The 25432-nt window shown below is 36.6% G+C and overlaps 2 protein-coding genes across 2 annotated transcripts in view; both read right to left on the reverse strand.

Annotated features, from left to right (window-relative positions):
- Positions 1-7064: 7064 nt before the first annotated feature.
- On the reverse strand, positions 7065-8176 carry LOC133517298 (uncharacterized). Its single transcript, XM_061850546.1, has one exon. It carries the CDS (start codon positions 8079-8081, stop codon positions 7329-7331), a length of 753 nt encoding a protein of 250 aa, XP_061706530.1. The 5' UTR covers positions 8082-8176; the 3' UTR covers positions 7065-7328.
- Positions 8177-23268: 15092 nt separating this feature from the next.
- Positions 23269-25432, reverse strand: part of LOC133517300 (trimethyllysine dioxygenase, mitochondrial) — a 48777-nt gene continuing 46613 nt past the window's right edge. The window contains exon 8 of the mRNA XM_061850548.1: positions 23269-23813. Coding sequence (XP_061706532.1) covers positions 23677-23813 — 137 coding nt within the window. The 3' untranslated portion in view covers positions 23269-23676. The remainder of the gene's footprint in view (positions 23814-25432) is intronic.

The raw sequence follows: 25432 nt of genomic DNA on the forward strand, positions 1-25432 counted from the left end.
TGGGTGAAACAACTTTTTCTTGTCACTCCTTGCCGTGGTAACTCTCGCCAGTCGTCTGGGTCACTCTTCCCTTATTTAATGGTATTTAAAATAACCAAACATACATTTTTATGGCCGTTATAAGCCCTTTTCATAATGGTTCATCTACTAATATGCGATTTTCACCGACCGGCTAAAGTCGGGCCGCATCGGAGCGTGTTTTCAATGTGCCTACCTATACTTTGTATTATATGGCAGAAGCGATGGACTCCGTGCGAAGCCATCTGCCAAAGAGCATATAATCACTACGTTCCACCTGCGTCCGCGAGGAGCCGACCGGCTTGCATACAACATCAATGCGGCTGCTGTAATGCTGCAAAAGTATTTAATGTATAAATAAATGAATGAATGAATGAACGAGCGAATGAACGAATGAATGCATGAGTGAATGAATAAATGAAAGAATAAATAAATATTAATTGATTAATTAATTAGTATTTGGGGACAATCTTACACAGATCGAGCTACAGATTAACTATAGGTATTTCTAACTAGACGACGATATACATACGTATATAAATAAATACGTACTTAAATACATAAAAACACCCATGAATCAGGATCAAATATCTGAGTTAATCACATAAATAAATGCCCTTACCGGGATTCGAACCCAGGAGTCCCAGAACCATCGGCTTCATAGGCAGGGTCACTACCAACTAGGCCAGACCGGGCGTCATGCAGTTGCTATCCACATGTCCTCCCTCCCCCTCTTCACCCCGTCCCTTTCGTCGCCTATCGAGTGAAATAAAAAGTACTCCAATACATTTATAGTTTCGCCGCCTGTGGAATCGCGCCGCCGTCGGCCGCGGGTCATTTCTCTCTGCCAATCACTCGTTTACGTTATTTATGGTTCCAACGAATGTGATGTAGGCATTTTTCTTCTAACAATGTTTCGGACCGAAGATTGGGTTGAGGGTATACATCAAGATTTAACTTTGAAGATTGGAAAATATCAAATATCAAACATTTATTCAGCAAATAGGCCACAGGGGCACTTTTACATGTCCATTTTTACAAACAATAAAAAAAAAACAATTACAAATATGGAATCGATGAAATAATAAATACTTTATTAGAGATGTATACTGTCTCTAAATGTCAAATTACACAAAAAAACTATGATAAAAAAAAAACCATAAAATACTAAAATTCTTTAGAGATGTATAAGTCTCCAAGTGTCAGAGATAAATTATAAAAAACTTAGCGGACAATAGTAACATTCAACACAAGCTTAAAAATATTTATTTTGTACGTACGAGTAATAGCTATTAATCACTGCCTATGAAACCGATAGTCCCGGGTTCAAATCATGGTAAGGGCATTTATTCGTGTGATGAGCGCGGATATTTGTTCCATAGTCATGGGTGTTTTCTATGTATTTAAGTATCCCACTCGGCCAGACCGGTCGTCAATAAGTCAATATTATACCAACAATATTACCGAAACGTGTAGTCCCAACGGTTAAAAACATTTTGGAGGGGTAAAAGGATCCCACGGTCTGAGGTATACAGGCTGTCCAAGTGTTAATGAAATAAAAAAAGTGTATTAAACACATGTATCACGCAAGGAAACTGTTAAGTTACAGTACCGGCCAATAAATACCTGCAAGTTTTGATGGTATAACGTTTTTTTTTAATTTTGTGAGTGACTTACACCTCATTACTTTAGGTAGTCTAGAAGTATTCCTTTGTGAGCAATTAGAAAATTGGTCTCATGTGATGGTTTTTTCATAGAAGTTTTTTTTTATTATTTTAATGTATTCAACTTAATTATTTTATTATAGCTTTTTTGAGTCTCCTATTGTAATTCATTGCACTATTCATCATACAGGGTGTTTATTTAGCCACCTGCAATAATTTAAGGACTGAATATATAGGTCCTATTGAGCAACTTTTACTATGAGACCAATCCTGAAATCACGAAAAAAAAATACTCTCCCATAGAAAATGTCCCATAGAAATCAGACAGCCAAAATATATGAAACAGTGGTTTTTTTCGCGATATCGGAGTTCGTCCCATAGTAAAAGTTGCTCAATATGACCTATATATTCACCCCGTAAATTATTGCAGGTGACTAAATAAACATATTTGTATAAAATGACTAGTAAATTATGCAATCTACAAACTACCTGTATTGTTCATGTTTACTCTTAAACAAGTTCTTACTAAAACACACAAAGGTGATATATTATTGGCCGGCACTGCACTGTAACAATATTAAAGTATGTGTAAAAAATAACAAAGCTTTCTTCGGCACTCAGGTAATGGAGGATCGTATAAGAGATGGTTCAAACGACCCGCAATTTTACCTTAACGAGTATATAACACCGTCGTCAGTTACTGCCGAGCGCTTGCGAGCATTTGTGTCAAGCATAAAGCTAATAAATTAAATTAAATATGACATTTTTATACTATAGCAGTGGCAAACAAATAAACAAGAGTAAGTTATTTATTAATTCACAGATACTCTCTCTTATATGGGACTAAATCGTTTTATGAAAGATAGCCTTTCAACCTTGCATGGCATCTATTAAGCATTAGTGTGCAAATCGTTCGCTAGATGGCGCTGGCGTCGAGTTACATCACGGCGTTATCGTAGCGTAGCGTATGAAATTTCTGTCCTCATAACGACAGGCGTAGCGTAATACCAAGCGTAAAAACAGAACTTCTGACATTATCGAACAAATAAAAAAAACTTTATCTGACGAGAAAGTAAGATCGTAGATACATCCGCCGAAGACATCTTACGCCAGTGACTACATAATTTCAACAAATGAGATTTCAATTATTAAACAATTACGCTTACACGAGACTGATTCTAGAAAGATTTCGAAGGTATAACAATGTAACTTACTTCACATTCGTCAGAACAATGTGTATAAGAGTTCAGTAGATACTTCGCTCGTCCTACAAAACTCCTCGTTATGGGCAAGGCGGAAATATGATAGAGGGATCGCACTTTCGACTGTACATATTATTCTCTTGGTCCATTTCTTGTACAGTCGCCATCAGATATACCGGAGCGGCCGAGGTGCTCAAAATATCTAAACACGCACTCTAATGCCTTGACAACAGAGGCGTGTTCAGATATTTGTGAGCATCTAGGCCGCTCCGATATATCTGAGGGTGACTGTACCACTTTCCCCGTATCACTCTGAACAGCGGTTGGGTGTATTGAGTTACTTTGACAGAGACAGGTGAAAAATAAGGTCTAGCAATTAAAAAACAAATAGCATTTGTTCTATTCAATGCATTCATTATAAATGAAGGAAGAGATAAAGATAATCTTAATAATTACATATTATGTCTTACAATATTAACAGTCTTATTAGTCTTATGCCCGATAGCCCTTTTTATGCGCTATTTTGGTAAAAATTTTTCGCCATCAAGTTGGGAACAATTGAAATTAACCGAGTTTTAATGGAATAACGAAGATCAATTAATTATGTAAAGGATGTCCAGAATTAGAGGAAATCCTCAAATGTAACATATATTTTTACATTTTTTATATGTACCACAAAATAAAACCATCAAGGTCCATGGATTCCCAGCGCGCACAAGTTTTTTTGAGAAATCGCGAAGCATCTGGATGACGTAAATGGTGACTGGAGAGCTGGCAGCTTCCTTGCATATCGTATCAGAATTGCGATACAACGAGGAAATGCCGCCAGCATCCTTGATACAATGCCTCAAAGGCCTATTTTAGATTTAAGGTAGTTATAGTAACACCATTGTATATATCCATTATGTATACTGTTATTGTAAATACATTTACATAGTTACTTAACAAAATCATATATACTAGACAACCCCCGCCTTTAGTTTACAATCTGATTGCGACAGGTGCAGCTTTGGTGCTGCCACAGGTAATGGGCGACGATGGAAAGTACCTAACGTTTTAAATGGATTTGTTATACAATTTTCATTCTGATGTACTACTCCCCATTTCATAAATAATGATACTCTTACCTAAATGGTTAATTGAAAGTACACTCAAGAAATGAGTCATGTTTAAAAAAAAAAAAGAAGTAAATACATCAGCAACGCTGCTGCAGTCACTGTAAAGGTACCGTTCGGACTCAGGCTACATAAGCATTACTGCAGCAGTATTGCAGCGCGACAATACTCCCACAAATGTCAAAAGTCCGTACAGCGACATTGACTTTGACATTTGCGGCAGTAATGTGGTCGGCAGTAGTGTGGCGTAATTGCAATACATCTGCAGTAATGCTGGTGTGGTCTGAATTCGCACGGTACCTTGAGAATGCACTTAACCGTTAATCAGCAACTTTTTCAGGATACTTGAGCAGTCTCTATTTTTTACTAATCTACTTTTGCGAAGCGTTTTTCGTTCTTGCGAGTAATATAATTTTCTTTTTATCGGGATCTTTCCGCAATGTCGTGTATGTATTGAAAGATATCCCTTTTTGTGCGTTTCATCTGTATTCAATATTTAGTATGGATGTACTTACAGCGGTAACTGGATAAATTTCAAAATTTTTGTACGTATTTCGGATAAAAAGTTAAGGAAAACGGGCGTCTTTCCTGCGGACTGTAGTTATAATAGTTATTTATTTATTATTTCTTTTATTATTATGTCACTTACAGTAACATGAGATATAGGAATATAAAAATTGAATTATAATTATAACACAACTATAATAAATTATGACCAAAAACAGTTAGTCAGAATTTAAATATAAGTACATATTATCTAATTAGTGCTAATGGTGCTCGGGGCGACTATAGCCTCGAGGTAGCGCCCGGCTGTGGCTAAGGTTCTCGGTTCAGGAGTCGAAAATAGGTCCATTGAATCGTCCTGGGTCAATATGCCGTTAATAAGCTTTAGAGATCGGTAGAGAGGTGGGTGGGAATTCGACTTGGTACTGGTGTTCTGGAGGTTGAGTAAGGGTAGTTTACGAGGACGTTTGCGATTACGAGACGAATAGTTTACGATTTGGGCAAGTATTCATTTGGTTTTATACTATAGGTTTGAAGAAGAAGAAAATTAGGCCTAAAATCACTAATTACTTATTAATTAAACAAAAATCCTTATTTTAGTAGTAGTATGGTTCATTATGGCTATGAACTTGTGGTGGTAATTAATGAGTTTTGCTTGTCACCTGACGATTTGAAAACTCGTGCAATTGTTTGTTTTCTTTAATAAGTTCTTTATTTGAACGATTTTTCATGAGAAAAAGCATTTTACATGAGCAAATATTGCATTTTTAATTAGCAGTGCAGCATATACGTAAATATGACTTTGGTAACATAATGGAATTAGTCAAAATAAGACTAAATATGGTATTTGCTACGTTTTTTTTGCTATCCACACTAAACCAAATCGTATGGTAATACAATGATATGGAAAGGGTTGTTTTGATAAAAGCTTCATGAAATTGGATGTAAATACGTTTCAGCTACGGTATTGTTGGGTCTCATAAAAGGCAAATAACTTAAAAGGCATTGGAGTGAGTTACTCACGGTGTATCACAAGGAACTTGATAGATTTTAACCATGCATTTCTGAGGCCAAAAGAAGCAAAAAATGGTATAGGTACCTACTTTAAGTCAACTTCGCCAAATATATTTTTTTTTGTCGTTGAAATATTTTTTTAGTTTATTTGAATGTATTTCGTACATATAAATCAAATGTTAAATAAATCTGATACTTAAAATTATTTTTTAATGTTTTTTTTTTCGTAAAATCTAGTTGTTGTATATTTTTATTTGTCATTCTTTTGCATCTATGAGAATATTTAAATTACGTCCCATAGTAGCAACATCGCCATTAAAAAGGCGTTTAGCACTAAGTAACAATAAAAATATGATTTTTTTTCAATTGACATTAACTCTGAAACTAGGCAAATTCCTGAAAAGTTTGTATGGAACAATATTAATATTAATTATTATTTGTGAATTTATTTATTCCAATGAATTATTTTATTCCAACTAAATAAAAACTCCTCCATTGAATGATATCAAAATCTTACGGATTCCTCGTGAAACACCGTGTATGTATATATGGTCCATTATTCTAATTTATTACTTGAGGAAGAGAAGAGGAGGAAGAAAGGTCAAACGACAAAGTTAATAGAAAACTTTAATTCTTATACATTTACAATTATAGTCGTTAATAGTACATTATTGTCGAGGCTCGGAAGTAGCTACTTGCTGGCTGAGGATTCGTTTTAAACGGACGGACGGATGGACAGGCGGGTTTTTAATTGAATCCGAAGCCAGCGAGTAGCCTTATATATTGTCCAATGAGGCTAAGATGGTCCACTCTTTATCATTTGTCACCATTCCAGTCACGTTCTAACAAGTATGTAAGCACGAAAGTGACGGGTATAGTGACAAGAGATAAAAATGGGACCATGCTGCCACGGCTGTTTTCTAAAATATTGCAAGAAATAACAATAACAGCTAAAGAGACGCCAGGTACCAACATTATAACAATAAGTACTGATCATCTCTGGTTGGCTGTTTAATGGACCTATGCCTTCATTTGATATGGCCCTTTCAACTTTTTTAAAAGTTTGAAGCATGACAAATAATGGAATTTGTCTGCAACATTGCAGTCCTGAAATCGAGACTGCAATGTTTATAAGTTTTAAATTTTTGACTGACCATAGTATATTATAAAAGAAGGTTAGACTTGTGCGTTCTCTGGTTTTCCCAATCTTTCTGTATGGCTTGAAGACATGGACTAACCGACCAAAGGAGTATGTTTGAATACCTTAACACAATGAACTTGTAAGAAATATTATCCTACTGTAAAATCCTCCGGCTATCCGGATATCCGACTCTTACAGGTTGTATTTAATAACCCCGCCTCACTATGTTCATCACGCTGCTCCTCGCTCTGTTCCTCGCGCTGCTGCAGTGTTGCTTTTCTGGCCACACACTGCTCTACTCCAGCATTTAATTGCGACGCTCCAAACTGCCGGTCCTTTGACTCGTGTATCATTATCGAATATTATGCTGATGTAGTTTGAGATTAGTTTAGATACAGGGTAGGGTGTCCCTTATATGAGCAAAAAAAAAAATTTTTTTTTTTTGGAACGCATACCCCTCAATATTATTAGAAATGCTTTAAAAAACATACCTGCGAAATTTCCAACCTTTGTTACAACGGGAACCCGTGCCGACTTGGCTTTAAAGTTGTGTCAATTTTTTTAGTACGCACCTTAAACTCGTACTTCCCATTTTATTCCAAAATTCAAAAACAAATAGGAAAATAAGTTCAAATCAACATAATAATCATGAAATACAGTTATATTATACTTATTTGGGATACATTTTTCGCAAAGTAGCTTTTTTACAGTCAGGATAAAGCTTTCTGTGTTCCTGAACACAACGCAATAGAAATTGTTTTTGCTCTTCGTCCGCCGTTATTAATCCGTGAAAGTCTTGCATCAGCTTAACCGCCCTTTCTGCTGTATCATTTACAGCTCGAAGATTTGAGATTTTAGATAAAGCATTTAAATAAGCATCATCTTGGTTCCACATGAAAACAGGGACCCTCAAAAAGCTGGTGTCAATTTTCAAGCGAGTAAACAAGTCTTTACTCTTTGTTGACACGAAATCATCCATGCCTTTACTAAATAAAGTTTTAGCCATTTCTTGTTTAGATGGAATATATCTTTTTTCCTGTTGATGCGGCTTCTCGTTATCACACTCTAGTTTAGAAACCATCCTCATTTTCACTTCAACACCTACTTCTTCGTCGAAAATTGCCATAATCGCAACCTCATCCGTCAAATACCACAAGTGTTTGCAGAATTTATCTAAAGCCGCTTTTGAAATTGCCTTATCAATTGCTTCATACCTCTTCAAGGTTTTCAGAAAGCACAAATCCTGGTGAGGAGCTTTAACTGCCATATTGCACTGAAGCCATGGTTTTACATAAGAAGTCGCGATGAATAAAGAAACATCTTGCAATGCTCGCTTGACTTTGACACTGATTTTTAATTGATCTTGCAGCAAAAACATCTTTATAGCGTAAATAGCTCTTGCCATCCACCGCGCTTGGTGCATGGCACCAGGAGGCTTAATTTTGATTTTTTTTTTCTTTATCGCCGCCCAAATATATTACTGACAATTCAATTAGTTCGCGATAGTCATCTCGCACAATACTTTTCTTTAGCTCGCTGTAATAAAATTCCAGAAGTTCATTACGGACAGTATTGTTGACGTGTTCTTCCACAAAATTTAAACAGGTATTAAAGGCACAAGGATCAACATTTTTCCAGTTATCTTTGAACTTCTTAAAGAGTGGGATGTCAGGGCTGCGAGTAATTTGTGGTATTTTGGCTTCAAACACACTTTTCAGAACGAGTTCGTAGACGTGGTGGCGACAGGCAAACAGTAATAACTCTCTTTCCATTTTTTGTTCTAATATTGAACACGCACCATTAAAACGACCTGTATTCGAAGCAGTTGTATCGCAGCACATTATCTGTATTTTGTCACCGAGATCCCAATCTTGAAGTGCTTGTAAAACGGCTTGAGCTTGATCTTTACCTGATGAACTATCTATCTTAGGCACAGCAAGAAGTTGTTCTTTGTCGTCATACGTAATCACAATCGGGAGACGTTCTTCTTTTGAATGACGTACGTCTATGGCAGGTAGTAATTTGCCATCCCAGTGAATAGTTGTGATATCGGGAACGTTGTTTTGGAAATCAGTTTTTATCCCTTCGGCTCTAATTCTTCGTGTCTGTGTCCGAATACGTTGTATAGAAGATTTATTTACGGGATAATCATCGATATTTAGATCCAATGCTTCAATTTTAGCCTGAAGGACGTAAACGGAATCTCTAGTGCTCAATTGACACCTATCTAAGGCTGCTACTAACTTAGGTGAAATAAAATCCTTTCGGCCCCTTTTAACAACGGTAACTTGGGGAGCAACAGGTAATGTCAATGCGGGTTCATCTAGAGAACGATCTGATAAAACAGAAGACGTAGGGCTCTGATCCAGCGGTACATAATCATATGATGCTGAAGATTCAGGAATGGATGTGGCCTTTAATCTTCTTTTCTCTTCATCTATTTTCCGTTGGCGAGCTCGATCTTCCTTTCCTGACAACTTTTGGTCGACTCCTGCTAGACAACCCTGACGCCCCGGTTCTCTCTGTTGCTGTAAAAATACTTTATCTTCCTCAATCTTTATCATCTGAAGAGCATCAGCATGTGCAATATCAAACAAATTATCCAAATTCATTTGAAAATCATGCTCTCGGCGCTTATGAATTTCTGTGCTTTTTTTACAATTTTTTTGTAAATCACGCCATACTTGGTAAAGGTCTACAAGCTTCTTAACACAGTTAGGGAGTGCCCGTGTAGGTATTCTAGCCTTTTCCCAAAAGATAATACACTCACGAATCGTAAGATTAGCACTTTCGTTTACTTTTAAATTCACTTCGCGAATGTTATAAAACAAAACTGCCAGCACCTGCCTATTTGAAGGCAATTTCGCACCTGTTATCTGATATTTTATATCACCCACTAAGAAAATATCCTTTTTAGAACTTCGCAGTTCAATATCCATTTTGAAAAACTAAACTTATGCCTTACAGATACCAACAATTGTCGATAGACTAAGAAATTACGCCGTAATGTGCCGCTCGTTTTAAGCAACTTGTATGGACAAGATTCAGCTTCAGGTCGGCACGGGTTCCCGTTCATAGATCAAGCTAATTTTTGTTTTAGGAGTACTTTAGTACATATCGAACAAATATAGGGGGTATGCGTTAAAAAAAAAATAGGTCGAAAAATAAGGGACACCCTAATACAGGGCCCTCGCCGTGGATACGAGTCAAACAACATGTCGGAAGACGAGTACATACATACGTATAATCACGCCCCTATTTCCCGGGTTAGGCAGACACCACGGATTTCCACTTGCTACGATCCTGACATACCTCTTTCGTTTCCTTCACTTTCATAACATTCTCATACACGCTCGACGGTTTAGGGTGCTCTTGACCTGGTCTTTCGGGTAAGATAAGTACAGATTTAAATAAAGATACAGGCTAGCTGACACAAAATTGTAGTTTTTCAATTTAATTTTAAGGTAAACAAGGGTAAATGCCAGGAAGAAATTCACGCAGGTTTAGGAATAAAAATTATGTTTCGGATTCAGTTTCTAAAAAAATCGGTTTCGTCGGTCACTAAAAAAATGAACATATCTTTTTTTTTATTTACATGTCAATGTCCCTAACCTATGGACGCCTGCAACTCCAGAGGTGCTACATGCGCGTTACCGACCTTGATATCTCCGTACCCTCGTTGAGCTCTGCCAACCTTACTCACCGCCAGGAACACAACACCATGAGTTGGGTCTTATTTGGCTGTGGTTTTCTGTAAGGTGAAGATACTGCCCCAGTTAGGCTCTGCTCTAAATCTGAAATGACATCCGCTGTGCTGTGTCCTACCACAAAATGCGAGATGACATTTACAGTGCCCATACCTCTCTTTTATATGTAGTTTAAGATACCCGGGTCCAAACCTTTTTTTAAGTAGGTTAAAAACGCGAGCTTTACTACCGTGACATCCAGCACTCCATTACGCTTGAAACCACTAAGACCCTAGGGTCTAATGAAATGACCATTGATTGCCATTGCGTGCGTGAGTGCGATGAGTCAGCCTCCAGTTTAAGGTGATCTTTCACATAGTTTGAAATATAAAGGCAGACGTAGGGTTGAAAGACGTCAACGTAGATCTAAGAGTTAGACTCTTGTCGGTGGAGCGATTTCTATGCATGTCGGTCATCTGCCTTAAGAAAGAAAGAAAATACATTTATTTATGACAAAACAAATGCGGTTGACAAAAACATGTTGACAATACAATGTATAACATTTAGCGCAAAAGGCCATAAAAGGGTCACAACTCAGCATAGCTGGCAAAGCCAGCGCTGTTCTTCCGTTGTGACCCAGGCGTACGCCGTTCGACGACGAGGCTGTTTTGCTTTAGTTAACTAAACTACTTAAAACTAGAGCTCTAACTATACATAAAACATAAAATTGAAAGTAAACTATTTATACACTGCAACATTGCATTCCTTGACAGCCTGATACGACACGACGTTGAGTTTCTCCTTGATCTATGTACTTTCTCCTTGGTCTCCTCTTCCTCCTTGCCTCAACTCTAACTTCAATAATGTTTTTAATAAGTTCGTCGTGTCGTAGCAGATGTCCAAGTATCTTTCCTCCTCTGTTTTCTATGGCTCCCAACAATCTCCTCTTCGCTTTTACTATGCGTAAAAACTCTTCATTGGTTTTCTTCTCCGTCTAATTAACTTTTGCCATTCGCCGCCAGCACCACATCTCAAAAGCCTTTCCCTATCACATTGCCTCATTGTTCTCGTTTCGCATTCATATAGTGCTATGCTCCGAAATAGATGTGCACTTTTATAAGCCTCTTGCCTGATATTCGGGTAAAAAAGAGCACAAAATTTGCAAGACGAAATGTGTTTTTATTGGCAAAAGAGTGGAAGAATCGCTTGATGCTAAGCTCATGGACAAGAAACATCAGAGGGATGACAAGTACGTTACCGGTGTTTAAGATGAGATTACGCTTCCTTAAATGTTTGAAGGTCGTCGGTATAACCCACTCCAAATTAAAAAAGGTATTTTTACCAATAATAAACATTACAATATTTTAGTGGTAACTAATGAGAAAAATAATTCCAGCGGGAAAAGTTACCAATGGCAATGGCACTTAGTGGTAACTGGGAATAACCCATGCTATTACCTATTGATAACTGTATAGCGCAGCTAATATTGGATCGCAAAAGCCTTCAACTCACCTGTGTTCGTTTAGCGATTGAAATAGCTGGCATCTGAATTGTAAATGTTATTATTACTGCACGCCCTTCACGGTGAATCGGCTTTGCTATCCTTCCGTGCGATCCAACCAGTGATGTGGGGTCGTCACCGTCGTCGGGAATATCGCTGACATTGGTGGGAAATATTGCTGTCTAGATTCAAAAATATTGCTTACATTTACATTTTTTTTTCTTTGCATTGAAACTTGGTAACCTTTTACAAACCTATGTTAAATTTTGTCTCTTTCTAACAGACGAAAATGTCAAAATGACAATGATGATGAGCCGGCTCAGAGCTATTACAAAAGTAATTGTCTGAATTTTTACTCCTAAAAACTTACATTGAAAACTACGCTTTGTCGTCCTAGACCACCTTCTTGGTGATGTTTTTAAACATTAAATGAAAAATAAAACATTAAATGAATATCTGTAAAAGTTCCGAGGAATGGGTGCCAAAATCAAAAACATAATATATGCTGCATACACCGGTCTGGTGTTACTAAACTTTATTTTTAAGTAAACCTTTTAACTAAATAATGTACCGCTAACAATCGGTTAGCTATCGTCATAAAACTGACAGTCGATATCAAGCCCCATACACTTTGTCAGGATAGTTACAAAATGGTCCATAAAAATATCCGCCGCAGTTAGATCGATCAACTCATCTGCCATCCTCTCATTAATTTTTTTTTTGAGTTCTTTATTTAACATAATTTAGTACAATGTAATTACTTAATCTAGTGTACATTTCCATCCTAGACAGTGATAACAATAAATTAATACAGTTTAGTGAGCTATAGGCGCTCATTATAAACTTTTTAAGAACTTAGTGTTTATAACATTGCCATGGGTAAAATCATACTTACACTAAAGCTTAGAACAACAGCATAACTATTATTACGTTCGCTCAGATATAGCTTACGTTTGTTGCATACATAATAACCACCTATAATTAAAACATTTAACGATTAAGCTAAACTAACAAATTTGATATAGTTTATAATTATAACGTATACAAATAGACATGATTGTTAGTTGTGGGTAATCATAACAAAAGATAAGCATGCTAAGTGCATAACAAGCAACCAGGGCTGGCGGTACGCGGCCGGCCGGCCGTCAGAACCGGTCCCGCGACGTCACGTCTGACTCGAGAACGTAGTGATGGGGTAACCTATAACGTTTGTACTTGTCGATGTAGGGCAAATCTTTTAATCGACTGCGACCGATGTTGCATACGAGCTTGTTAATCTCATTCATTGCCATTTGTATGAAACAAAATTATTTCAGATTCGGGGGACAGTATTATTTGGCTATGGGTTGTGATGGTTTGGCAATGGGTTCTTCGCTAAGTTCTTTAACGGCGGATATTTTTATGGTCTGTTTTGAGAACCAGCACATTTTAGAGGAAAGTTGCAGTTATCGTGATTTAAAAACATCTTAAATCGGATTTTTAAGTACAAGTTAAAATGAAAATGCTCTAAAACAGTGTAAAGAATGGCGCTATTTTCCATCGCTCTAGCGTTTCAAGTGGCAATATTTCCCGAAAAACGGCATCACTAGACCACACTGAATAATTGCCGGGATTACATCGGACTATTTCGTAGCGAAACTTTAAGCTTAACGGTTGAGGGTAACCACAGCCCTAATAAACTATGATTCTCCGTAGAAAATAAGTTTCCTACCCCTGCAGAAAATAGATACAAAAAATTTAAGTAGGTACCTAACCCTAATACACCATTCAACACTGATCTCACAGACAGTCTTGCTTGTTCCTCTATTAAATGGACTACTAGATCCCAAACTGGTGGTAGACAAAAGCTATCTTCCTTATTAAAGTTTAGATCCTCTTAACCCATTATGCTATGTGGTCAGCCTGTTTGGACTTCAGCTACTAATTCTTAAAGCTACGAGTATTTCAGCTAGTACTACTATGAATAATCTAATTTCTTATTAGGTACATCCCGCAGAGAAACTCCGAGTATGAGGCAAATTGTGTTTAAAGAATTGAATAAGGTTTTGATCATATTTGAAGACGACTGAGTTATGTCATCAGCAAATCCCGAGGTTATAAAACTGATTTTTTTTTACTGTCATATTGTGAGGTTACACTGATCTTTAAATTATGACAGAGTAGAATTATTACAATCAACCGAATTAATACTAAAACTAAAAATATGTGATGCGAATAAAACATTGGTACTGTCAATAAGTAAACGAATAAATAATATATCATTGGTACTATTTATTGTTCGACGACATAAAATGGTTACTTATAGTAAGCTTTGTCTAAGCACCATTTATAAAGTTTACGTCCGAAGTCAGGTTGGTCAAGTATTTTAATTTCATTAAGCAAGTGGTTAAATGTTTGAACAGACATAAAAAAACACTCTTTCTAAAGTACAGAAATTAAAACCCATGGAGTTTGGACATTTATTTGTAAACATAGATAACAGTGTTGGTAGGTACAAAATATATGTGTGAACTCTGTTTCACGGACAGGCATACACATTTGAAACTAGGTATACACATACCAAATAACTTACTTGACAATGTTGGAGGGTAGAATAAGTTTTCTGCCAACAAACTGCTATGCAGTTTGGCAGATAAGTGATCATAGCCGATGTAACTTCTCTTTTATAAATAAATAAATAAAAAAAAAATTAAAATACATGACGTTATTGTTGTATTTTAAAGTTGTGTAGATTTTTATTCACATCAAGACAGATTTCATATACATATAAAGAGGGGACTGTTTGTATTTGTAATTTCTTGAACAATGGCAGGCATGACTCTACTTCGGGCGCTACAGATGGCCCTTACTCATTTTTCTGCAGCTTGAAAACTCTGTTAATGTCTTTTCAAATGCCCCATAAGATGATGCCATAGCGGTGGTTGGATATGGCCATGAAATGCCGATACCGCATGATACGGGAATGATCTCGTGTATTTATAACTTTGTTTGCTGTAAAATAGTTACCAAAGTAAAACAAGTTGTTACCTCCAAATGTGAAAGACTCCTTAGAAATTAGTTTCTGTTTTTTTTTATCGTTTTTATCTATTTTTTAGTTAGTATAAAACACACACGCACCAAAAATCCCAGAGTATGTTCATCAGACAGCACGTGCAGTGCCAATCAGCTCACGTTCATGGATGAAATAGCAGACGCTCTCAAAATAAGATTAAGACCTTATTCAATTGTAAAAACGGAATCAGCATCCATAGCGTTCTCCATTTCAAGTAACTTTGCCTGAACTCTCAAACAGTTTACATTTGAGATTGAAATCTATCGAAGACCTTAGCAAATAAAGGTCGCCGAGTATTCTAAGACTAAATACTCCTTTGTGTACATGCAAACTCAATTTTCGCTGAAAACACGTTTTGTTAGAATTAAACTCTAGCACAATGCCGTATCTAATCTTAATAAGCCCGTCCTTAGTCCATGAATATGTCTACGTTTTGTTTCGAATAATAATATAAAGGGCTCTTCAGGGCTTTAAATGCTAACATTATATACATATAAAAGGCATTGTTAATGTGTTAATATGTAGTACATAATCAAGAGCATGAGTACTCCCCAGCCGTAACAACGATTGGAAAACCATTTTATGTTTTTTGCCACACCAGCTGGAAGTCTCTATTTGTATTTTAAAAAGCGATGAGAAAGTTGCATTTTATCCACAAGAGTGGTAATGTAATTTGATGAAAATTTCGTTTCGTTTCTCCATATTGGCTAGTGGAGTCGAACAAAAAATTCTTTATTTTTTTGGATTTTATACAAATTAAGAAAAATCAAAGTGATTGAGCACCCGAGTTGTTGAGATAAACTTACAAAACTTGGTGTATTTTAATAATAGATGTAATAAAATAAGGGGGTGCCCTGTTGGAAAAAAAAGTTTTATTAACCACCCTAATAAGTAGTTATAGAAATGAATATGGAATCATTTTTTGTATTTTTTTTTATGGTAGAGGAGGCAAACGAGCAGACGGATCACCTAATGGTAAGCGATTACCGCCGCCCATGGACACCTGTAACACCAGAGGGGTTGTAAGTGCGTTGCCGGCCTTTAAGATGGGAGTACGCTCTTTTCTTGAAGGTTTGAAGGTCGTATCGGTCCGGAAATACCGCAGGCGACAGTTCATTCCACAGTTTAGCATTGCGAGGCAGAAAGTTCCTGGAAAAACGCACAGTTACACACACACAGTTACAGTTACAGTTAGTTGTATTTTTTATTTATTTCCTTTTCATTCAATTTTAACTTTACATGAGTATAACCTATCTATAGTTTTATGATATCATTGGGAGAACGAATATCTGTTAATGTTGCGTTATGCATAATATATACCATACCATACGTAAGCTTATCTCTAAAGCCTATTATAGCACACAAGACTACATGAATGATGAAACACCGTGGGATTAAGTGTGATTGTAAAGAATGAATTATTTATTGTTATGTTATTAATGATGAAATTGATAATTCAATGTATATATATACCGTATTTTTTGACATTTAGATTTTATTCTAGAAAGGTTCTAGACTAGTATTTTTATACAATTTTGATGTATGACGATCTTTTTATGAAATTCTTATTATTAAGTTTACCATATCTATAATAGTTCAATGTTTTTTTTAGAACAATAATAACTGCATCAATAAATTGCTCTGATATTTAGATTAAGATGATATTTGTAAAATTTGACGATTTAAAAGTGCTTGTTGCTAGGCCTATTTGAATAAAGAATATTTTGATTTTGATTTTGATATACAACGTGTAACAGCAGCCACTGAAAGTTGGGTGTGTACACGTTGTATAGGCCATACTGAGCAACTTTTACTATGAGACCAACCCCGAAATCGCAAAAATACTCTCCCATACAAGATATCAACATCAGCCAGACAAAATGTGTGGGAGATAAAAAAAAAATTATCACGATTTCGGGGTTGGTCAGTATACCCACCCCACTTTCAGAGGCTGGTGTAAAACGTTATATTATGATGGTTTATTAGAATAAATAGTGTGTTTCCGTACGTCAGACTATCATTTTAAGAGTAACAGAGCGTGTTTCATATTAATTTGACGTTTCGGAGGCACTTCCAAGCCTGTACAGGGTACCTTAGTTGTACTCCAAAATAATCATGTATTCAAATCATACTATCACCATTAATATTAAACTTCAATAATCGCACGCGTTTCATCGGTTCAAAATGTTCAAATAAATAGTGAATAATGGCTGAACGACGATTTATCATTTTCGAGTCGAGCATGATAAATGAATATACTCATTTTGGGCCCATTTGCCACGTTCCACGTTTATCACGTCACGTTTATAGGTGGTTGAAAACTTATATTTTACCATAGAATAACGGCCTGATTCGAACTATAAGATAAGTCGAATTAGGTCTAAATACGAGGATCATATGTCAGTGTCACAAGTTTTTGTTTCAAGAAGCGTCGTATCTAGACCTAATATTTGACGTATCTTAAAGTACGAATTAGGCCGTAAGTAATATTATCATTAATTTTCATGAGAACCGCCATGTTGCCAAATAGCTAAAATAAAAACGTAAAGTTTTGATTAAATTATCAAAGTCAACACGCCACGGCGGCAAAGAGCGGGTTAAATTATTTATGAGCTTTCAGATAACGCGGTTTATTTGTTGCCAATTTACGTTTGTTATTTTGTTTTCGTGTTAATTAACGTTAATAAGCCTTACAAAACAAGCTGTAAACAACATTTTACCTGTTCTATTGGGTTTGACAAGATTTTGTTTACCCTTCGCCATGTTGCCGATTTTCAGTAGCATTAATCTTGGGGCAAGGCCGTGCCCCCGCCAAGACGAGACAAAGGGCAAAAGGCAGTGCCAATTGTTTTCGGCACGTTTCGTCGTATTTTTGAACCCTCGTAGTTTTGGTATGAATAACGCTAGAGAGCTGGAATTTTTAAGGTACTATGTAGTCAGTAGATTTCTCGAAAATACCAAGTTTTATTAGGCTATCTATTATACTTAAAATTTTATAGATACCTTAATTTTTCACTGTCCGAGCCATATGAAATCCATGTCATTGAAAAGATAGACTACTTCCTGGAGTCTTAGAAGGCTAAAAATTGGCATATAGAGACCTCTCACAATCAAAAGAGGTCTGTATGTAAAAATACTCTATAAAGCCATTATCTTGGTCAAACAGTACAGCTTGGCCATTTCACTGCTGTTACAACAGTTGACCACGAGCATGTTGAATGTCACAGCAACGAAACGGCCAAGCTGTACTGTTTAACCAAGATGATGGCTTTATAGAGTTAGAGCTTGTAAAATTAGGATTAAAATCTTGGTGTAAAAACTATAGGCGCATTCCAGTCTTGGGAAAACTTTACATGAAATGTTGTTGGTGGGATTAATTTTATTGGCAAGGAGACAGACAGACGTTGAAAGTCATCGAATGTCACCGATATAAATAAGAAGAAAATATTTCCTAGTTATAAACGATTTATGTCGTTGATATGGCCGTCACTGACATTTGCATTTTACTTCGTACTTATGGAAGGTAAAGGCAAGGAACAAAATCTCCGTATACCAAAAAGTGTCCGAAAAAAACCATAAATAGGTGGCGCTACAATACCTAGAATACTTGAGAAAAAAATCTAATCATAGACAGCGCACTTCACTCCATCAATAACGCCTAGGTTCTTAGCTACGCTACTCTGGTGAGATTTGGAACTATTATTTGTAGTTGACCGCTGGATACTTTTGCAAAAATTCTGCCTAAGGAGTTTCTGTTCCTTGTCTTTACCTTCCATATTCGTACTAACATTTTTTACCAAAAGAGGCTTGGACTCTGATTGGAAACCTAATGTCAAAAATTGACTTAGGCACCAAAGACTAAACTTAGTATATAGGAAAAGAGAGCCCTCTTGAAGCATTTTAAGGAAACTAATTTCGAAGCGCTATCTCTATTTTGTATCCGAAACTATATGCATCCGTATGTGTAGGTACTTTCGTACTATATAATATTAGGTCTACTTGAGCGGTTTACAAGTAAATTTTTTGTTTGATTTCTTGTAAGTTTCATAGTTTTTTTGTTTACAAGATATCAAATAAAATATTAACTTGTAAGCCGCCCAAGTAGGCCTAATATTATGTAGAAAGTTTTAAAAGCATGGAATCCAAAAAAAGACATAAGTACTTTATAGTAAAGCGAGTATATGTTTATTGCTTTTAATTTGGTATACAAGATAGTAATATTTTTATTTTATTTTATTTAATATACTAGGTGTTGTAAGTACTTGAATTGTTGAGCTTCTTCTTCTGTGACTTGTGTCTTAGTCTGACTTAGAACTCTTTCATGTGCGTATTATACACAGGTAAAGTGCACATTAGGAGAATTCCTGGTAATTTCGCAGATATTCTTTAAAATAAACATAAGAGTAATGTCGTGGTTCGCGTCCTTCTTATACTAGTAAATTTAAGGTATAGGACGTATGTCTTGTCTACGCACGTACCTCCATAGATGCACTCCATCTCGTCTAACTTAGTGGAATTAAATTGCACAAATCTTGGCTGAGTGTCATCGGACATGTTTGTCGTAAAAAAATCAAAATAATCATCGCTTGTTTTAGTCGCTGCATGAGCGCCAAAGAGGATGGTATTTAGTTCTTACCTTCGAAAATATCTAAACCTCCCGGCATTGCCTTGAATACCATTAAAGTTTTAAACCTCCAGGTTTTGTACCATTGGAACTATAGGGATTCTAATTTCCCTATTTGAATTTGACTCGTGTTTAATGCTTGCTCCGATTTTACTCTGCTCTGCACTTTAAAATGAATAGAGAAATAATAAGTTAATATCAATCATATCTCTGTTTACATTTTTTTGACAGTAAACAACAGTTGCTAGGTAACAACATTAAAGATAGGTCTTGACATACGAGGTATATGCAACCTTCTTAATGTTGTATTCATGCCTTTAAATTGTACCAATTTTATAGTGACAGCTGATGATGTAGTTTGCACAATCGGTAGTCAACTTTACGCAAAAGTAGGTTAGCGGATCCCATTAATAGAAATCGCCGCTATCTTTACTAATGTTAACTACATTTCTAAGCGTTCGCCCCCCTGGTAGGCACATTAGATAGATAGAATACTCTTTATTGTCATTTCAGTAAAAAGATACAAAAGAAAAGAAAAAAAAATTGAATAATTGAAATTGAGAAGAATATAACATAGTATAGTGCTTTTACACTGCTCTGGCTGGTATATAACATTATATAAACAACATAATAAAACACTATAGATAATATCATGTTTTTTTCCCTGTCACACGATGTTAATATCTAACGTTATAGATCAGCCAGTGTCCAGCCAGACCACCAAAACACCTCAACTGCTTAGATAATTTATGCCAGGAAATGAATGCAGGAAAGAAGTTGTAGAGGGAATTGCTTGGAACACAATTTTTGACTTCGTAACTTTGTTTGGACTAGCTAAAGAAAATATCAACCTTAGGAAAGAATGGACTGTGAAGTCTACCATCATCAACATCCTAGCCTTTATTTCATATCCTTAGGTTTTGGGGTCAGCACTCCGTAACATTATGCGTCATTCTTCACTATTTTGCGTCATAGCTTGCGCCTATCGGCCTTTAGGAAATGAACATATCAAAAGTCCCCGGCCGTAGCCCTTGTGTTGGGGATGATAGGGGGTTTGAAGGTCCCAGTTTTCGGTTTTTCAATTATATCTCGGAAATTGTGCGTCTTAGCAACATGGCCATTAATACAAAATGATGAAATTGGTTATAGGTTTTGATATATCGGCTCTTGAAAGAGTCCTAAATTAAACTTTTAAGAGAGAATATCTCGAAAACTATTCAAGATATCGAAAAACTTGACAAAATAAACTTGTAGCAAAAATCAGCTTTCGCTTTGTGTACCTAGTCATGTCTCTAAGACGCAAAGTTTCCGAGATATACGTGAAAAACACCTTCAAACTCCTTCTCTAGCTCCCGGCTGAAGGGCAACAGCCGGGGACTTTTGATATGTTCACCTCCTAACTAGTCCAAACAAAGTTACGAAGTCAAAAATTGTGTTCTAAGCATTTCCCTCTATACCTTCTTATTGCTTAGCTTTTATTTTTGTTCCTAAATCTAATTATGTTTTCTAATCTGCACAAGCCTTATTGAGCTAACAGTAGTCCGAGATCGATTTGTGTAACATTGTTTTATAATATTTATGTATATTATATTATATGTACTCACTCTACAAATCCTATTCTAAGATAATCCATTCAATTTCGTACCAAATCTATCTATCGGCAAACGGAGCCTGTTCCTTAATTCGCCATATCTTGAAATAAGCTCTCATATTTTTTTCCATTTAATATAATCTTCGGTGAAAAGAACCGGAAAATACGTGAGGAAACATTTTTCTCTTCGCTATTAATATTATTTAATCTTTTATGAAATATCCTAATTCATCCGGCTTTGAGCGAAATTCAGATTATAAAAAATATGTTCTTAATTTGATGTTGATACGATATTTTTACTCTCTCACTGCGTTCTGAGGCGCGCAAATGTCGGAGGGATTGAGGTGTATCTGATGAGATGGCAGCTGCGGTGGTGTGGGCACGTGTCTCGGATATCAGAAGACAGAGTGGTCAAGCGCTTCTTCTTTTCAAAACTCCAGAATGGTAAGCTAAAAGCGGTGGCCAGTACTTATAAGGACGTTCAGAAAAGACATATGAAGAGATGCAAACTTGAGCGCTCTGACTGGGAGCGGTAGGCAGCGCAGCGGCCCGAATGGTGGCGCCTCGTGCATGATCGAGTCGGCGACTTTGAGACTGAACGCCGCAGTGATCTCGACAGAAAACGAGATGAGCTTAAAGCTCGGCCGGCAAACTCAATTCCCTACAATTATGTAAGTAGGTGGTGTGCCGACGTGTCCTAAACGCAGAAAAATAGGGTACGTGAGCCATCTAAGGCCGCACCAGAGAGTGGATCAGTTACACTCTAATAAAGCGAACTAAAAATAGGGTTGTTTCCATCTACAAATCTTAGGGCAGAATTGTATCCCAATAATTTCTTTTGGATTATAAGAACATGTTAAACTACTTTTAGGGGACCTGTAATGACCATTTTTTTGTAAATATTGAACTTAAAATATCTTTTGGCACACGTCACGTGACCAAACTCGAAATGTCATTGAAGATTCTGATGACGTCACAACTCTCGCATTGACACTGTTGACAATTAGGCGATAAACAACAAATGACAAATGTCAGTTGACAGTTCGTATCTTCTCCGTGTGTTTGTAGTTACGTGTCAAACCGTAAATTGTGACGTCACACAATTTTCAAAGAGTGTTTTGGGCGCGAAAGCATCTGTCAAAATATATTTTGTTAATTTAACATATTTAAAGCCGTTTTTAGTATAAAAGTTGAATTTTAGGGTAACTTTTAGTTAATATAGAACGTAATACAAGCGTTTCAAAAAATTGGAAACAACCCTATTGCCTACTCCAGAGGAGATAGCCGCTGTGGCTGGAATCGGTCAGGATAACATCATTTTTACTCTCTCACTGCAATAAACTAAAGTCCTTAACACCTTAGAGTTAAAGGGGAGATTATGTAGTTCATAACTGGGACACGGGGTAAAACCAAGAAAAGCAGTATGGCTACTTTAGATAGTTTCAGATCGATGAACGCTTTGGTCACTGCAGCTTTCTTAGTTTGCCAACAAAAGTAGAAGGACGCGCGTATGGATATTAAATAAGAAAAACATTTTTAGCAATGCCTGATATATTCATTTCATGGACATCACCATACCAGTCTGTCGTACGTTAAGGTAGTTACAATTTGTATTTTTTAAGGACGGACAAAGATTATTTTATTTTTTATTGCATCACGTTCTTAGGTCAGCAAATTTTTCTACAAATACGTTTTTTATTCAAGATTTCCGTTAGCGTCCTGATTCTACCCCACTCTCCCCTAAATTATAATTAGTATCAAATTAAAATCTGATTGCCACCCTTAACATATATTTAGACATTTATGTCAGCAACAAATATCGCTTTATTATAGTATACCCATACGAATGGTAAGTGATAACAAAATGATATCATTTAAATATCAAAATGTAATAGACTAACTCCAGTTTAAGTTATTCGATCTGTTTCCGATACATAACATTTCAACTAAAAATCGGCCAAGTGCGAGTCGGACTCGCGCATGAAGGGTTCCGTACCATTATCTATAAAAACGAATAAAAAAACAACGGGTTGCACTCCGGGAGTGCCGGCAGAAGTGAAAACTTGAATATTAACGTGCATTTTTGATATTTTGGAATGGTTAGGGAATAATTTTGCACGAATTGCTTTGATTATCAATATAAAAAAGTACTATCATTTATGTGGTAAAATACTATATTCATTTATTGCGCACAAGCATGACAATTTCGTTAATAGATGCACTTTGTTCAATTTCTATATTTTAAACACTTTATATACACGAATTTTACGAGTACACAGACGGTCGAGCCATCAGCAGTCACCATTCATGGATGTGCGTGGCACGCTGTAACACAAACACACACGCACATTCGCGCAAGCGCACATTGAGAATTTTACATTCTTGAACCGTTTTAGTAAGATTATATTGTTTCAAAAAATTGTTTTTTTTTTTTCTGTGTCGAACTGAAATGGTAAAACATAATGTAAGTACAAATTTATTTAAAAACGAGACTATAATTTACATCGTCACCGTGAACGCAATAAAAGTATATCGACCATTTCAGTTAACATGACGCTGACTGATCATTGGATAAGACGCAGAGCCCTTGCCCGATCCAGCCAATCAGAGCGCGCCACGTAGCTGCCGCAGAGAACGCGCTTGCCCGAGAACCCAGTTCTGCCGTGCAGCACGCGGAAATTGTCCATCACCATCACCAGGCCTGGAAAAAATAACATAATAAAAACCAAAACTACGCCAATTCGAGTTTTAGTTATTAGATCTGTTTCTTGGCTCCTCTACACGATGGTCCAGAGCTGGACCAAAAAGTTGACCTTGCGATGGTTGAGAGCACGCATTATGGAATGGGCCACGTGTAGATGTGATATTTTTATATGAAATGATGGCGCTAACCAATTCGTACGATATTGAAAACGCTTTAATCAGTCCGCAGACTTTCTTAATTCTATCGGCGTTGTAACATTTACTTTATTTAACCAATTTAAGCTTTTCCCTTTTACATTGAATTACGAACGGTTGAAAGGAATCTGATTCTGATTCAATAATTTGGTTTCGATCGTGGTTTTAATTTTTTTTTTTTTTAATACTACGTTGGTGGCAAACAAGCATACGGCCCGCCTGATGGTAAGCAGTCACCGTAGCCTATGTACGCCTGCAACTCCAGAGGAGTTACATGCGCGTTACCGACCCTAAACCCGGCCCCCCCCCCCCTAGTTGAGCTCTGGCAACCTAACTCACCGGCAGGAACACAACACTATGAGTAGGGTCTAGTGTTATTTGGCTGCTGTTTTCTGTAAGGTGGAGGTACTTCCCCAGTTGGGCTCTGCTCTAGATCTGGAATGACATCCACTGACTGTGCCCTACCACACAAAGCGAGATGACATTTACAATGCCCATACCTCTCTTTTGGACGTAGTTTAAGGACGTACCTGTAATAAATAATAATAATAAATAATAATATTTGTCTCTTCTATATTTGTGTAATAGAGACAGAAAACGTTTTTTTGTCGTAGCGCAAACGATTGTGATCTTGACTAGGCCTCCTGATTGCATTTTGTATGTAAACAGCGTTAGCTCACACTGATTATTGCAGCGGCAAAGGCTGGCCCAAGGTCTTATCAAAATAAGATGAAAATCATGAAGTCGATACAAAATTAGAACGAAGTCATCGGGCGCGGGCGGAGGACGAAGTCGCCTAGTCAACGGGCGCGGAGGGTTGCGGCCCGCAGTCTGCGCCGGTCCGTCAATGCAAGCTCCTTACGAACTACTCGGAACGGAGTGAAACGTTTCGAGCGTTTTTGACTTAAAATACGTGAGTGACCCGTTTTAACATATTTAATAGAACGAAGTTCCTTATGGGATGGTTGGCAGATGGGGGCTAGGCTAAAAAAGTGATATCGGCTTGTCAGTTATTCGCGTTTGTCAGCTTTTGCGAATAACTGAGAAGCCGATATTGTCCGGCGAACTGGTAATCTGTGGGCCCCTTAAGATTTTTCCGTCAAATACTTTCTCGAGAATTAGTAGCCTGTGATACATTTCTAAGGATAATTTGATAAATTATATAATCTTGTAGTTCGGCTAATTAGTGACATTTACACCTCTTAATATGTAATTTAAAAAATGGTCGTATCAAATTAAAAACAAAAACAAGTTATTAAATCCGAATCAGCCTCAAGATAACGCTATGAACTTTACAACCCTTTCGCTTGATTATTTTAAAATTAATAATGGACCAGTTACGAAATAATTCGATTTTGATTTATATTAGTCTGGCTATGAATTTTAAACCGTATCTAATTTTATAAGGATGTTAATTGTGTT

This window comes from Cydia pomonella, chromosome 4, assembly GCF_033807575.1.
Source record: "Cydia pomonella isolate Wapato2018A chromosome 4, ilCydPomo1, whole genome shotgun sequence".
NCBI classification, from domain to species: domain Eukaryota; kingdom Metazoa; phylum Arthropoda; class Insecta; order Lepidoptera; family Tortricidae; genus Cydia; species Cydia pomonella.

Excerpts from the sequence above, each read along its gene's own strand:
- LOC133517298 (XM_061850546.1), bottom strand. The coding sequence starts at position 8,081 with ATGCACCAAGCGCGGTGGATGGCAAGAGCTATTTACGCTATAAAGATG.